We start from the raw sequence: 15,022 nt of genomic DNA, 5'->3' as shown, positions 1-15,022 counted from the left end.
TACTTTTCTGCATTCATTAGAAGCCACAGGCTGAAATGAAGCCCAGGCCATGACAGAGCCTCCACTGTCTTTCCCTTCTTTAAGAATGGATTCTTGGGTGCCAGTTTATCTCACTAGGTTGATCAGGCGATCACATGCCGCAATGCTAAATGTACCAGCCTGGATTTGAGTCTGACCCAAGGCCCTTTGCTGTGTGTTATCCCTGACTCCATGCTTTCCTGTCTAATCTTCACTGTGTGTTATCCAACAAAATCATGAAAAACTGCCTCTTAAAACATGGGTTCTTGACAGCCACACTTCCACAGACTCCATTTTTGATGAGGATTCAGTGGACTGTAGATCAATTAAAGGGCATCTCTAAGGTCCTATGTCGTCTTGATGTAGTGGTTCGCCCCCTCGTGGCTCTAATGTGAAGTTTAAGTTATGAGTCGATGTGGAGTTTAATTAAAAAATTACAATGTTATTTTTTTCTTTGCAACATTCTCTGCTACTTACCTTTATGAATCTAGTGCTTGAGTTCTGAAGCTGCCCTTCAGGCCAGACTTTTTCAGTCAGGGGTGAAGTCTGCAATATTTCATTGCTTTATTACTGTCTCCGTTCCTACCTGAGGCACTTTGGCAGCAGTTCCTTTTAGGATAAATAACATTTTGTTTTTCAAGAGTGATGTTTCCATGTTTAAATAGAGACACCATGTGCACATTGCTCCATCTAGTGGTAGATAACAACCATTACATCCCCAAAATTTCTGGACATGTACAGTATAAAACCTTTTTTTTTTTTTTATTTAAAAAAAAACAAAAAAACAACACACACAAATTATTCTTCCATTGTTTTTATTTATACTATATCATATTTATATTCTATATTCCTCAGATATTTATATTTATTTACAGGTGGCAGTGCTGCCAGTAGAAGAAACATTTTAACAAAATGGCTGACAAAAACAAATTCAAATTGAGTGCTGGGCTGAACACAGTTTGCCTTTTTCCACCAAACAGGTGGAAAAAGGCAAAAACATTTGTGTGCTGAAAGCATACATATATTTTTTTTTAAAAAATAAAATAAAAATTCCTCTCTCCCAAAAGTGCAAATGTAGTGTTTTTGCTTCAAATAGCCTTATTGACTTTGCCCAGAAATCACTGGAAGGTGAACCAGCAGTTGGCATGGACATGAGTATGAAAACCAAATTTAAACACAAAGCATATAACTGTAGATTTAGCGAGTCAATTAACTGAACAGATGCTTTCGGGGAGGGGGGGGATAATAGTAGTTTTGCATTAATACAGCCATGCATTAGCAGCAATCTTCACACAATTTTCAATATTTTTCTGATAGCTTGTTTTCTTCAACAAACATGTAGCAGTCAAAAAAATGTGTGTAAGGTACAGTATATGTCATATATATATATATATATATATATATATATAATCTCTCACATTCACCCGCTCATTAGAGAATACACTTTGGAATTAAATGGCTTTTGGAGGAAACATGTTAAAAAATAATCAATATCATGGACTAATTCGTTTCTATTCTATATTCTCATTAAGCCAGTTAAATACTCTTCGTGCTTTTAAAAATAGAAAACTGCATCGAACTGCAAAACTATAAACCTCTGACACACGAGCACTTGCGTGTGTTTGTGTGCAACAAGCGTAAGCTACGTCGTCTATAAATACAGTACATTTTTAATTGTTCTCTTTTCAACAAAAATAGAATAAAAAAAAACAAAAAAACAAAACAGTTTCATACATTCTAGAAACAAACACACAACTGGGTTGGTCAGTTTGCAGGGAAAGGGGGGGCTGAGAGGGCACGGTAAGAGGCAGGTCCAGGTGAAGGTGCGTGTGGAGGAAGTGGAAGTTACACGAGTACCCGCTCAGGAAGCTTTTTAAGGGTGCACTTTGAACGAGAGTAGTTCCTCTGAGTGCATGTTGTTGAGCGAGCGCAGTTCAGGAAGTTTGAGCAGCAGCTTGGTGAATGTGGTGGCCGACTGGTCGCCGTGGTTCTGCATCACCAGGTTTCTCAGTGCTCGGATAAGTTTGTCCTGCAGAGCCTCCACTGATATTAGGTCCTGGATCCCTGAGCGGTCTGAGCCGGAACAAAGACAACAAAGAGAGAGAGAGGGCATTATTACTGGAGAACTCCTTCCGTTGTGATAATACTGCTAGTTGTGCCGTTAAACTGTTGTCCATATATGTATGGTGTATGTTACTCACCAGCTGAGACGAGCACCACAGCGGTGAAGAGGCTCATTTCGTCTGCACTGAGCCGCAGCGCCGCCAACTTCTCACTGAACTCGCACATTGAGTTGAGGAGCTCGCCGGCACCCAATGAGCGTAGTGTGTCAAGGCTGTAGCGTTTGCCACTCAGGAAGGTTACCGTCCGCTCGGCGATGTTGAACAGAGAGGCAAATCGAACCATCAGCACCTGGAAGCAAAGACGGGAATTAATTATTTAGACCATGACAAAGACTTTGATCAAGCCAACAGAAATATACGAATAGCTGCATTTCTCACTTTATAATGTAATAAATGCCTAATAGTCTCATCCCACTTTAAACCTTTGGCACCATACTTAAGAGCAGGGTCATTTCACTGCATACTGTAGTTGGTATATGACCAAGAATCTGCAACTTTGCACTGTATCAATTTTTTCTTTAAATTAACTGAGGTTCAGCTCCTCGAAGAATCTGACAAGAATTTACTGGTACACAGTTGAAACAGAAGATTCGATAAGCCTCTTTCATTTCTATCCCAACTGTTATCAGAACAAATATTTGCCTGTGCACACAGCTGGCAGATTGCTCACTGTGGCTCCTGTATTCCTGGTATTAACGAGCCTGCAGTGTCTGACTTCAAAGCAAGAACAAAATAACACGAGTGTTTGTGTTCAGTCTGTTTGCCTTCTTACCTCAAAGGTTCCAGCCTTCAGCAGGCCGACTTGATCGTGCTCGGGTAGGTCGCGGAAGCCCGGGATCACTTTGGCAAACTCGACCACTTCTCGCACGGCTGGTGTGAAGCTCATCGAGAACTCCTCCCAGACCTCCTGGCTGGGCTTGCTGGGGTCCACGTAAGGTGAGGTGTTCATCGGGCACAGCTGGAAAAACAAACAAGAAAGATGTCAGTGTGATGAAAATTAATCCAGCTTTTCTTTTCATTGGACTCTGAAGATTTTCAAAGAGGGAGAAATGAAATCACTCACCAAGTGTGCCCTGTTATTCACACAGCTGTTTGGTCCATTATAACCATGTGAGGCAGGTTGTGTGTGGAGCTCTGTCTGTTGTCTTTGGCTGTCTTCTGACTGTTCACAGCTAGGGGTGCTGTTGAGCTGCTGCTGGCAACCTCCCCTCTCCTCCCTGTAGGCCGGGTTGGTGACGTGTTGGCCGCTGCTGTAAGGACAGTTCTGGTAATCTCTCACCGCCACGCTGTTGTTCCAGCAGTTCCACCTATCCTGCTGCTCCTCCAATCGTCTTTCACACCCCATCTCCACGGAGACTGTGGCTGGTGAGGTCTGACCTTGCATTGGTGATCTCTGCTGGGTGAACGCTAAGGCATCTTGGTGCTGCCTGTTCAGTGTGACAAGTGCCTCGTCCTCACCGCTGTCCGATGAGCAGGATGAGCTTGAGGTGGTGTCCATAGAAACCACTGACTCTGAGTCCTGAGGGCACTGCGGGGAGGACGGATTGGAACACGACGGCGAATCGGAAGCAGAGGAGGAAGAGGATGGAAAGGAGTTGGAGTCACTTGTCATGGCCTCCATTGGCAGCGGGGGGCTCTGGTGTCCTTGGAGCATGCTGTGCAACTGGCTGTTGTTGCTCATCATGTTGTTCATGGCGTTCTGCATCTCAAGCAGCATCCTCTGTTTTTCTCTTTTTGGGATACGGCCAAATCTAACAGCTGAGAGAGAACCAGTCATTAAGTTTACTAAGCTTTTAGCGTAAACATAAATCACAGGGTGTTTTTTGCTTTCTGAATGTAAATAAATCTTAACTCTCACCATCTCTAGACATCCCAACAGCCAGGCACTTCTTAAAGCGACACTGTTGACAGCGGTTGCGGTTTATCCTCATGATGGTGCAGTTCTCCATCTTTAGACACTTCTTATATTGGATGTTCTGCTGGATGCTCCTCCTGAAGAAGCCCTAAAAACAATTTCCCAAGATCCCCCAGTGTTGAGCATGAGCCATGTGCACAAGAGGATGTGAATTTAATTTTAAATGAATCCTTCTAGGGATGCGTCTCACCTTGCATCCTTCGCAAGCGTGGACACCGTAGTGGAAGCCTGACGCCACATCCCCGCACACTTTGCAGAGCAGCACCATGCCGTTGATTTCTTTAAAGAAAAAGATGAACAGGGGTTCACCACATGTGACACATAAATAAGCGTGCTGATCATAAAATGAAGGCTTTAGTGCTTACTTGTGATGCTGCTCTTTGAAGACGCAGATGAGCGGCCGGACTTTTCCCCGTGTCCCCGCGGGCTGCCGTTCTTGGCTGGTGGAGCAATATCCACTACCATGCCTACGGCCCTGCTAGGCAGCGAGGGGCGGGAAGGAGTTGGTGACATCGACAGGTAGCCGCTGCTGGAGCTGCTGCTCATGCAGGACTCTGGGCTGGGGGCAGACCCGGAGGAAATATAGGCAATTACACCTCCTGCAGACAGAAAGAAAGAGGACAAGAGGGTCACTTTAAAATCAGGGAAAGACTCTTTACTTATATACTTGCTCCATCCGAAAACCATGAATTTAGTCTTTCTCAACATATAAATTCAGACGCAACTTGCTGCTGTTGTTCTAATACACACATGGGCAAAATATGGCCTGGAAAAATCAACAAGAAGCAACATTATCCTTAGGATTCTCGAGGCAAAATGGCTTTAATGTACTGCTGTTTAAATTCATTCCAATACAATGGCTTTCTTCACTGGCCTGTGCAGAGATGCATATAAAAGAACTGGCTAATATAAATGTTCATACGGCATTTGAGGTAGATTTTGCTTTCAGCATTATTTTCACTGTAACCTACAACTTTCGCTTACGTTGCCTGTCAGAATAGCCTTTGGGGGGGGGTGGTCCGCCCTAATTCTAACACAAAAGTGAACCAGTGCAAACACACAAGGTAAACACTGCTATCTGTGGACCTGTGATAGCCCGTTTCCATGTAAACCTGATACCAAGAATTATGGTGCATTGCAGCCATATCAGCAGATCCAGATATTTGTCTTTCTGACATACAAAACATCAAGCGTGCCAACTCTTATTGTGAAACAGAAACGGTAACGGGAATAAAACAATAACACAAACATCTACAGTAGAAACAGGTGCCTCTGACACACCCAGGCAGCACAGCAGTCTAGCATGTGCTGTTCCTGGTTGGCTTATTCAACACTGTGATGACCTGTTTTATCACCTCCAATGCTTGCTGGTTGGATAATACTGTTACATAACAAGCCTGGGTCTCTGTGCCATGGGAGCGTGCTCCAATGACTTAACGACTAGACGGGTCAGTGAAGCACCAGAGCAAGGCAACACGTGTAGGAGGCAAGTAACACAAAGGGAAAACATCCACCGTGTGTTACGTAATGACATGTTCAGCAAGAAAATCTCAGCGGGCTGGCCCCGTGTTTTAGCCCCGCAGTTTTTATGCCAACAGATCCACAGACAGGTCTGCTTAAAGTGTTCATGAAAGTCCTTCAAATTTCAAATAACCTGTTAATTCCCTCAGGGCAAACGCCAGTTTGTTGAAGTGAATGAATGGGAAGTAGGGTGATGCGGATGTTAAATGCCAAACATGCTTTGTAAGATCAAGTTCAAAAACACGGTTTACTGAGAAAACTGCATCTGCGGGTCTTCTGTAAAAGCTCTAGAGACCCTTCAGTTTGGAAGCCCATGGCCTTTTTATGCCACTAACTTTAAAAGTTTTAAAGTATAAAACTAGTCGCTAGTTAAGAGCCAATATTGTATAATTCTGTGTAACTTCTACTTCATGCACCTTATAAATATACTTTGAAGCTGTGTGGTGTAGTACCGAGTATGACTGGTGGCAGATATTCAAAACGTTTACAAAAAAAAAAAAAAACTAAAACAAACAACTTGTGTGTTGTGCTACTTCTCACACAGCACCGTCTGCGCTAAGTCATTCTGGGTCACACCAGTGCCATCCCGTCTATAAACTCCTCGAAACGCCCCTGCCAAACATACTTGGGAAATTTCCACGAATATAACGTGTACGTGTGAAGAGTCGGGGTTTACTGGAATACCTGCGTGAAAGCTAAACTGTTTTTTTTCATTAACCCTTTCTTTAAAAAGCCCCTTGGTGCCAGAGGCCGCAGCAGACGATTACCTAACCCGAGCCATGACTGCTCTCTTTCACGGCCCTCCCACACGTGGACCTGTCATGAATTTCTGTGAAAGCGAAACGCCAAGAAGACAGGAAAAAAAATCTAGGTCAGCTCGCTGCTGTTTCTCCCCGGCTCACGTGTACCCAGCAAGAGAGCCTCGCGCCAGGAGAGCCGCATTCGGAGTGGATTGTGCAACACCCTACGTCACGGGCTTCGTCCCGACCAATCGGAGTAGAGCACCGCCGAAGCGTGCGCCCAAGAAGGGAACGCCCCTCGACCAATCAGAGCAGTGTTCCCTGGGAGCGTGTACACAGAGGCACATGGCCAGGATACGCTGTCCATGTGAGAGGGCTCGGGGAAGTGGAACACTGTTGTTGTGTCAAATGTAAACGACGCAGCGCCTCAGTGGCACTCCTAACCTCGTTTTAAAACACGGTAATACAGCGAAAATACGTCTATTAGCACACTTTAAAACCTGCGACAACTTAACGTAACACAAGTCTATAGAAAAAACACGATGGTGTTCAAACGTTAAGTCTGATTATTGCGTTAAAATACTGTCCACTCGCTAGGACGCCATTCATTCACCTCCTGCTGTTTAAAACACTTTAAATTCCTTATTATTCACTAAATAAGTGCATGACACACAGGTACACACAAGTACAAGTCAATGTCACGCATACCTTTAATGGGAAGCCCATCCACAACCGTCAAAAGCCCATATAAATAAACTTTTTTGTAATAAATATATTAAAAGCAGCTGACACCGTTAATCAAAAAACACAGCAGTAGTAGTAGTAGTAGCAGTAGCGTCTCTGCACAGTGCATGCAATGGATGTGACAGGCTTAAATATCTATTACTTTAACTATTAAAGAAAAACAAACTTACCAGGCTTGGCTGTCCCAATGTCCTCAGGCATCTCTGATCAATGAATTAAGAAAATTTAAAAAAAAAAATGTCCAACAGATATCTGACTAAATTCGCACAGTCTATCAGGATTTATTCTGCCACTTCACAGATCAACGACTGGTACTGAACTCTGATAGTCAAAGACAGTGCACGAGCTCACATAGAGCTTCTATTTCGGAAAAATTCTGCAGGTCCAACTCGGTGAGTCATGAAGGCGCGTCTGAGAAAGAGCAGGTCGAGTATAGGCAGCTGAATAGGGAGGAACTCCCCCCTCTTTTTTTCGCCGTGTTTGTGACTGCGGGTTCGTGGAGAGAACTAAATGTTCTCAATAGTGGGCTCGCCCATGTGACCCATTTGTCAGCCACGCCCCTCCGCCAGGGCTGCTCGAGCCACTTTAACCCAGTGACACACTTTCAGGACACTGGTGGGGGCGGAGCCAAGCGCCCCGTCGACGTAACAGAGGACTGGATAACAGCGGTCACGTTGCAAAGCACAACGTGAAGTGGAGAAGCCCCAAAAAGCTCTACAGTTCACGCTGCGGCTGCAGGCGAACCGTTGAGTTATTCAGGTTTGATTGAATAACGCCTCTCCTTCCCCTCACAGCCCACCAGACATGCACGGCCCCGTGTTCTGTCCACGGACGCCAACTGCCGAGTTTTTCTAGTCAGTCACCACGACTTTGAAATTGCTTCCTGTAGCCAGCGTGTTTTCTAGACCATTCCGTGGACAGGCGTCACCATGAAAACCAACAAAACAAGCTTTGGAAAAAAGTGGCCACTGTTGCGTCCAAACCCTAATAATTACAACTATACAACTATAAGTGTAAACATCTGTCCCTCGCATGATTCCAGCTGTGATATCTGCGGTTTATAAATGTGGAATACTTTTTTTTTCTTTTATAACTGTTTCGCTAACTGTTTAAACCTGGGCTGAGGTTTAAACTTTAAAGCTGTAGTTGTAAAGTGTAATTGATAGAAATAAACAAATGTTAGTTACAATTTAACTACAATTAGACAAAAAAAGGTCACAATAAAAGTATGTACAGGAGATTCTATAAGGAAAAAAACTGTAAAAGGAAAGAAGTTTCCTTAACTGTCTCTAAATGTTAATATTTTTGCATAGTTCAGTTGTTTAACACTCAGAAAGAAGGTGATCTTTTTAGAAATGTATATTTTTGTAAAACATGGCTTAAGCAAGCACAGGTGCAGCGGTTTGTGTTGTCACCTCACAGTGAGAAGGTTCTTTATTTAAGCTTCCTTGTTGGAGTTTGCTCTTCGCCCTCTATCTGCATCGGTCAGGTTCTCAAATTTATCACTACTGCAGAACCTTGTGAAGTGAATGTATGACTGTCTCCATCTTGGACTGGTGTCCAGTGGATTGTACCTTCTGCTTGCCCTGAGAGGTGTGCTGCAACCTTGTCAATGAGGAAAGCAAGGGACAAAATTAACCTGTCCTGGGGTTCAAGGGTGAGCGTCTGCTGTTCAGGCCTAAGCCCACAGAGCTAAGCCAGCCCACCACCCTGAACAGGCCTGTAGAGGTTGGATTGATTGGTTGTCATTGAAGGAGGCCCTGGCAGCCCAATCCCTGTTTGCAAAAGATTGCTAAAAGAATATGGTGGTTAGTAATAGAAAGCTAATTTGAGCTGCTTCCTTGTCACAAGGAGTCTCAGGCAGATAGCTCTTCATGTTTTGATTTTTTTTTAACTCTACATTTTCTTCCTGACACAACGTGCAGCTGAACTAGCAAATTTTTTGCAAAGTAACTGTGTAAACCACTAAAATATGGAGCTATGGTAGTAATGTGGAGTGTAAACACAGTATATCGATTAGCACAAGGATAATGCCCCCATGAGGCAGTGTGTTATGCTGTAATTGTATCTCATTTGTTCATTATGCTAATGCACTAGTAATGCATTAGCTGATACACTGTCAGTGTGTATATGTGCTGCTTTCATAGCTCTGACGGTGTGTATACACTCAGTTGTTCTGAAGACTTTTCTCTATCGAGTAAACCTTTCATGAGCTCCAAGTCCACCATATATTTAGCTCAGCATTTCTTATGATGAGGCCCACACAGAAGCATATATGCAAAAAGTGACATCGTCAACAGCAGTGGGGATTCAGAGCAGGGCTGACCACTTCTTGATCCTCCCTTTGCCACGTCCCCATGTAAAACACCCTGGAAATACCTCTGATTATGGCGCTGGACTCATGCTCACTTTGTAAACGCCTGTAATTCAATCACTGTGTTCTTGCACCAATCTACTTGTCAGTGAACCCAGCTGGTCTCTGTGGGTTTTTTTGCAGTAGTCTTGAAGTAGCTATTGCAAATTACCTGGGGAAAATGCTCGCTATGAACCAGGATTATTTTTCCTTTTAATTTTTAGTAAAGTGTGAAATAACTTTTTAGATGGAAATGGTTTTGAAATTATATGTAACTTTTTTAAATTGACATGCGTATTTGTGCAGAGAAAAAATAACTGCAGAGGAAATTAGACAAATGATGTTGAAGATGGACCTGATGGTGGGTGAAAAAAGAGATGATGGAGTGAAGGAGGACTTGGAGAGAGTTGTTGAGAGAGAGGGGGGCAGATGATAGTGGCAACCCCTGAACAAGATTTATTATAATATTGTGAAGACAGGTGGTCAAATCAATGAGCAATGTTTACTTACATTCAAACTGAACTCAATCATATATGTGCTTCAGTAATTTACAAACTTCTAATAACACAAACTCAACATTGTAATCGAACTGATCAGTTTTTGCATATTTGGCAACTATTAACAAAACCCTTCGAGGACTGTGTCCTTGATATTCATTATTCATTTCAACGGCATGCAATAAAACCATGTTTAATATGCTTACCATATCATAAATGACTTGTAGCATTGAATGCTACACTGACACGATATCTACAATGAGATTGAGTGAGATGAATGATTAACATTTATACTATACAGTAACATTTATAGCTAAGCTCAATGGATTTAGTGTTGCCTGAATTTGGAATTTGTTGTTTGAGCATGTACAAATCCAGCTGTTTTGGAAATTATAACTTTGATTCACTGGTTTCTTGACAAAAAGCCAGTTTATATGAAGTTGTCATGATTTAAAATTTTTCGTGCAAACACATGCACAGCGACTGTGTGACTAAGTGCTCATTGACCAGATTTGTCTGTCTGCCCAGCGTTCAGGCATCCTTGGAATGATTCTCACTCTGCAGGTCGCCAATGCTCCACACCCCATCACCCCAGTATTTTAAGAAGACTGACACACATTTTGTTAACAGCTGAGTGCATAACAAGAGCCTAAAACTACAAATGAATTAAATAAAATCATAATAAAATTAAATAATAAATGCTGAACACATATTGGATTTCCAGTTTCTTATAAGTTCCCTGCTTTGATTTAGTGCATTTACAACATTTAAACAATTGACAGCTTGCCCTCTTGTTACTCATGCATGTATTTAATCTTTTTTTTTCCTGCTCATACTGCAACCATGATGATCAGCACTGTTCTTTTTTTCCAAAGTGATGCTGACCCAGTGCAGAAAAATCTGGAACATGGCATCCCCGGTGGTGACCTGGGTTTGACCTGACCTCTGTGATCTACATACTTGACACTCACCTAAAACCCACATCAGAGACCTTCTATATTTGGTAAAAGCCAGCAGCAGTTTCATCTTTAGTTAACTGTCAAAGCTTCTGCACGTTGGCAGAACAAACCACTTTTACCTTTCAGTGCTGTGCAGAAGTCTTCAGCCACTCATTTTCTTTATATTTTACTAGGAAAATGGGAAATAGATTCAGTGATTTGTTGAAAAACATCCAAACATACAATATATAAAGCAAAAGCAGAGTTTATTCAGTTCTAGTGAGCTTGAAAATCAATATTTCATATGACTGCCTTTATTTTTAAAGACTGCCTGAACTCTCTGAGGAAGTGTTCTCATACTTTAAGTAGTCTTCAGGAATAGTTCTTGAAGGACCTCTCTGGATGTTTGGGATCACTGTCATGCTGGAAAAATTAAGGCATTAAAAATTAAGCTGTTGCCAATCAGATCCATGGCAGATCAAAATCTGATGGTACTTTTCTGTGTTCATTTGACAAAATCCCAACACCACAGGCTGAAATGCAGCCGAAAATGTGGGCTAGATGAATCATCTGAAGGGCTAAATGCATCTTTCAGTTCTGCATCAGGTATTCTTTGGATGTCTTCCTGTTATTTGAAGGACTTTAAATCATTGTTCATCTGGTCTAGACTGTTTTAAGGTTTTTAGGACTTCCACTTCTTTTGTCCCCCACTTGTTCAGTTTCCAGTGACTTTTTTTAAAGACACACTGCACATCATGCTGAAGTTTTCAGCTAATGGCTTTAATACCATTTTATGTCTGTCTTCTTTGGGATTTTTCATAGATTCAACTAAATAAATGGGGGGAAAAATCGTGTTTTTGAGATAGGCTGCTAACAAAGGTTCTAAAGCTAATTCTTTGTTGTCTGACACAACATGGTTCATTTGAGTTAGGTGCTTTTTTTATGCTTGACATATGATTCATAGGTCAGTGGTAAGAGACTGGATATGCAAAACTCATTCAACTGAAAATAGTCAGGTTTAAAGACTGGTTTGAAAACGAGTGAAAAAGCAGCCAATGTCTAAAAGCAACATCTTTGAAAGACCTTCAGACAGCCTGGAGAATTACTACTCCAGACCGCTTTAAAAACTACAACAAAATCTGGCACCTTGGAAGCAAAATATAAAGGATAAGTGGTAATCAAGACTTTTGCACTGTAGATTCTAATTTCAGTCTGCAGACTTCTGTGTTTAATCCAACACCAGCTCTAAGTGAGAGAGGTCACAAAGAGCAATTATCGTGTCCTGGGAGTTAAAACTACCCGATGCACTTGTTAAGCTAAATTGAATAACCACTTCAAAAATATCACAACTTTCTGAGTCTATTCAGGATTCATAGGCTGAATATAACCCTTTATGATAAGTTTCATTTAAACTTATGTGTCTGTTTAAAAAAAAAAAAAATACTACTTCATAGAAATGTACTAAAGCAGCTAATGATATGATTTAATACAGGCCTGTAACAGCACATACAGGCTTCAACTGAATTACTCACTGAGTTAATGTAGTTTCGCATTTTCAGATCAGTTTTTCTTCTATTCTGACTTTTTGTTTTGAATTCAGTTTCGGTAGTTTCCCCTAGCATGTCTGCTCACTTCAGTTTAGTTTCCATCTGTTTTCGTGTTTGCTTCAAGAGCAAGATGTAAGAGTTTCAGAACAGGTGTTACAATACAAAGACAACAATTTGTGAAGGCTGCTGGCTCACAGTCATGTAAACGTCCATAATGTCACACATGTCCATCAAAGCCTTGTTGGACAGGTTGGGTTGTCAACTGACAAACACTAAAATTAAGCATGTTCCCTCAGGTATGGAAGGCATGTTTTCTCTTAGGACACTACTTTTCTCTAACACATGGTTAATCCTGCATGTTAGCAGGTGCTCTTCTTACAGTTGTAAAGGTAAACATGACAGGTATAAACAAAAAGAAAAATGTGCATTTTTATGGATAAGCTAAACACTTATTTAGCATATATAAACACTAAATGCATCTACTTTCAACTAAATGACTCCATAAAAGCTAAACAGGGGTGCCTGACTTATCAGTCCCCTAATGTACGTTTTCAGTTTTTAAAGAGGGTCGGCACTGCAGTCGTGTATACAGCTTCTCTTTACTACAGTTTATGCTTTGTACTAGTGCTTTTGTTTACTGTATATCTCATTTATTTTGGCAGCTTTTCTTAGGCTATAAATGCCGATGGGTGTGTGGCATGCTTCACGGTGCATTCTTGTGTCTTCACAAATATTTTTACAATGCTTGCAGCGGAAGTTTCAAGATGCACAGAGTTGTATGTGGAATTCAGTTTTCAATTAACAATTTATTTTATTTTTTTTTAAAAGAAAAGAGGCAGACTCATCACTTCCTTTCCATTGTGTTCCTTTATTACCACGTTTCTGGAGATAACTTAATCAGGAAGCAAAAAATATACCAGACAATAAAGTACTAAAAATCTGAGATAGAAATAACACCCCCTCCCCCCAAAACAAGCAACCCAGCGACCCTTCGACCCTCCTCCTCCTTTTCCTGCTGCTGCCGTCCTCTGTGGGTTTATGTGGCGTATCGCTTTGTCCACTGTTTGGCTGTTCGGTCATGTTCTGCTCTGTTAGTCGTGTATTGGGTGGCGATGCTTCCCACCAGGGGATCGGCTGGGTGAACAGAAGAAACGGGAATAATCAGAATAAATTGGAATAAATTACTTTAGAAACATTTCGTCTGGAATGCATGTGCAGTACATTCAAATCTGTTCTTCCGATTTGCCATCTAAAACCCCCAAATGACAGTTTAAGTTATAAATTAACATTCCACCATGTTTGGAATTAAAATTCAAAGCTCCCAGAAGCGTCTTCATGGCAGGGTGAAAAGGTTCGATAGTCTCTTTAATACAGATTAAAAACTTCAAATAAAAAAAGCTCGTAGGCTGGTCGGCAACAATTTAAGACTTGGAAAACATTCATTTCGACACCACTTTTTCATGATCTCTGTGCATGAATGCTACAAAAACAAAAAACTGAAGCAAATTAAACAGTTTCAATTGTTTAAGAAGTTTTTTTTTGTTTTTTTTTAATTATTGAACATTTGGATCTGAGCACAGTTTCTCAGTGACACTGACTACTGTACAGTCCTCATGCTCTTATTTTGAAAGATTAGTCATTCTCATACAACTGCAATTTACTTTTTTGGAAAAAATAAAATGATAAAATTGATGATTTACACAAACTTGAGTCACATGTTTCCATTTTATGAAATCATGTAAATGTTTAGGTGGACCATCAGCTGGAATTCACATCACATTTCTAAAACTGCACCTCACTTTGAACTCTGCCTTCTTTCTTAATGCTTCATGCTGCATAAAAGCTAAATTACACCCTCTCTTTTACAACACGGCTGCTGTCTTGTCTTTCGGACAGGTTCTCCTCACTGGTGAATGAATCAGAGTAAAACTTTTATGCTAGCTGCCTGCAGCAGCATGCTGAGCACATAAAATCTGACCGCGTTTACAATGTGCAGCTTTGGGGTCATGAGATCAGAGTTCACAGCTGTGGAAGGTATGTGGTAAAAATACGGGGTCATCAATTCGAATGGTTGTCAAAGCAGTGGTGCGACGCGCACACCTGCAGTAAATGTGGAGCAGCAGGCTATTAAATTTGTATCAGATTCCCACAGTGTGACAGTAACAGCGCATGTCAAAACACAGTGACTGAGCAGGATGAGGAAAAGAGGAAAACTTTGCAGCGCCTCATTTTTAGAATCCCTGACCTGAAGCAGCCAACTGGCAACAGTGCTGCTATTCACCAAAGACTCTTCAGTCTCACACTAAGTAAGATACGAATAAAACCAGTGTGACATGCATTAGGGAAGGGCCATTCATCTAATTTTTATTTTAATCACTCCTTTGGCTTCCAATGACGATGAACTTTTTTTTTTTTTTTACACTGCCTCAGGAGACCTGCACATTGGTGACGGGACAAGTGACAGAGAGCTGACAGCGGCGATCCTGACAATGCCACGATTAACAGGCTCAATCTGAAAAACTTTCACGGCTTTTACTTCTGTCCAGTTTTGGAGGTTAGAGCAGGGCGATATGGCCAAAAATATTTATCACGATATATATTTGAAAATTTGCGATAACGATATAAC

The 15,022-nt window shown here is 41.5% G+C and overlaps 2 protein-coding genes across 3 annotated transcripts in view; both read right to left on the bottom strand.

Moving 5' to 3' along the window:
- Positions 1–1,104: 1,104 nt before the first annotated feature.
- Positions 1,105–7,547, bottom strand: nr1d2a (nuclear receptor subfamily 1, group D, member 2a). The gene is made up of 8 exons (XM_005923733.3): positions 7,232–7,547; positions 4,422–4,655; positions 4,247–4,335; positions 4,000–4,144; positions 3,205–3,899; positions 2,914–3,099; positions 2,220–2,430; positions 1,105–2,091 (listed from the first exon to the last, which is right to left on the bottom strand). The coding sequence occupies exons 1-8, from the start codon at positions 7,260–7,262 to the stop codon at positions 1,892–1,894; spliced, it is 1,791 nt and encodes a 596-aa protein (XP_005923795.1). The 5' UTR covers positions 7,263–7,547; the 3' UTR covers positions 1,105–1,891.
- The window catches only part of LOC102312912 (ubiquitin-conjugating enzyme E2 E1), a 22,146-nt gene continuing 14,414 nt past the window's right edge, over positions 7,291–15,022 (bottom strand). For both annotated transcript variants that reach the window (XM_005923730.2, XM_005923731.2), the window contains exon 6: positions 7,291–13,530. In XM_005923730.2, the coding sequence (XP_005923792.1) occupies positions 13,433–13,530 (98 nt within the window). In that variant the 3' untranslated portion in view covers positions 7,291–13,432. The remainder of the gene's footprint in view (positions 13,531–15,022) is intronic.

This window comes from Haplochromis burtoni, unplaced genomic scaffold (assembly GCF_018398535.1).
Source record: "Haplochromis burtoni strain Fernald_Lab_line unplaced genomic scaffold, NCSU_Asbu1 Contig_64, whole genome shotgun sequence".
NCBI classification, from domain to species: Eukaryota; Metazoa; Chordata; class Actinopteri; order Cichliformes; family Cichlidae; genus Haplochromis; species Haplochromis burtoni.
This window is presented reverse-complemented; position numbering and strand designations above follow the sequence as displayed.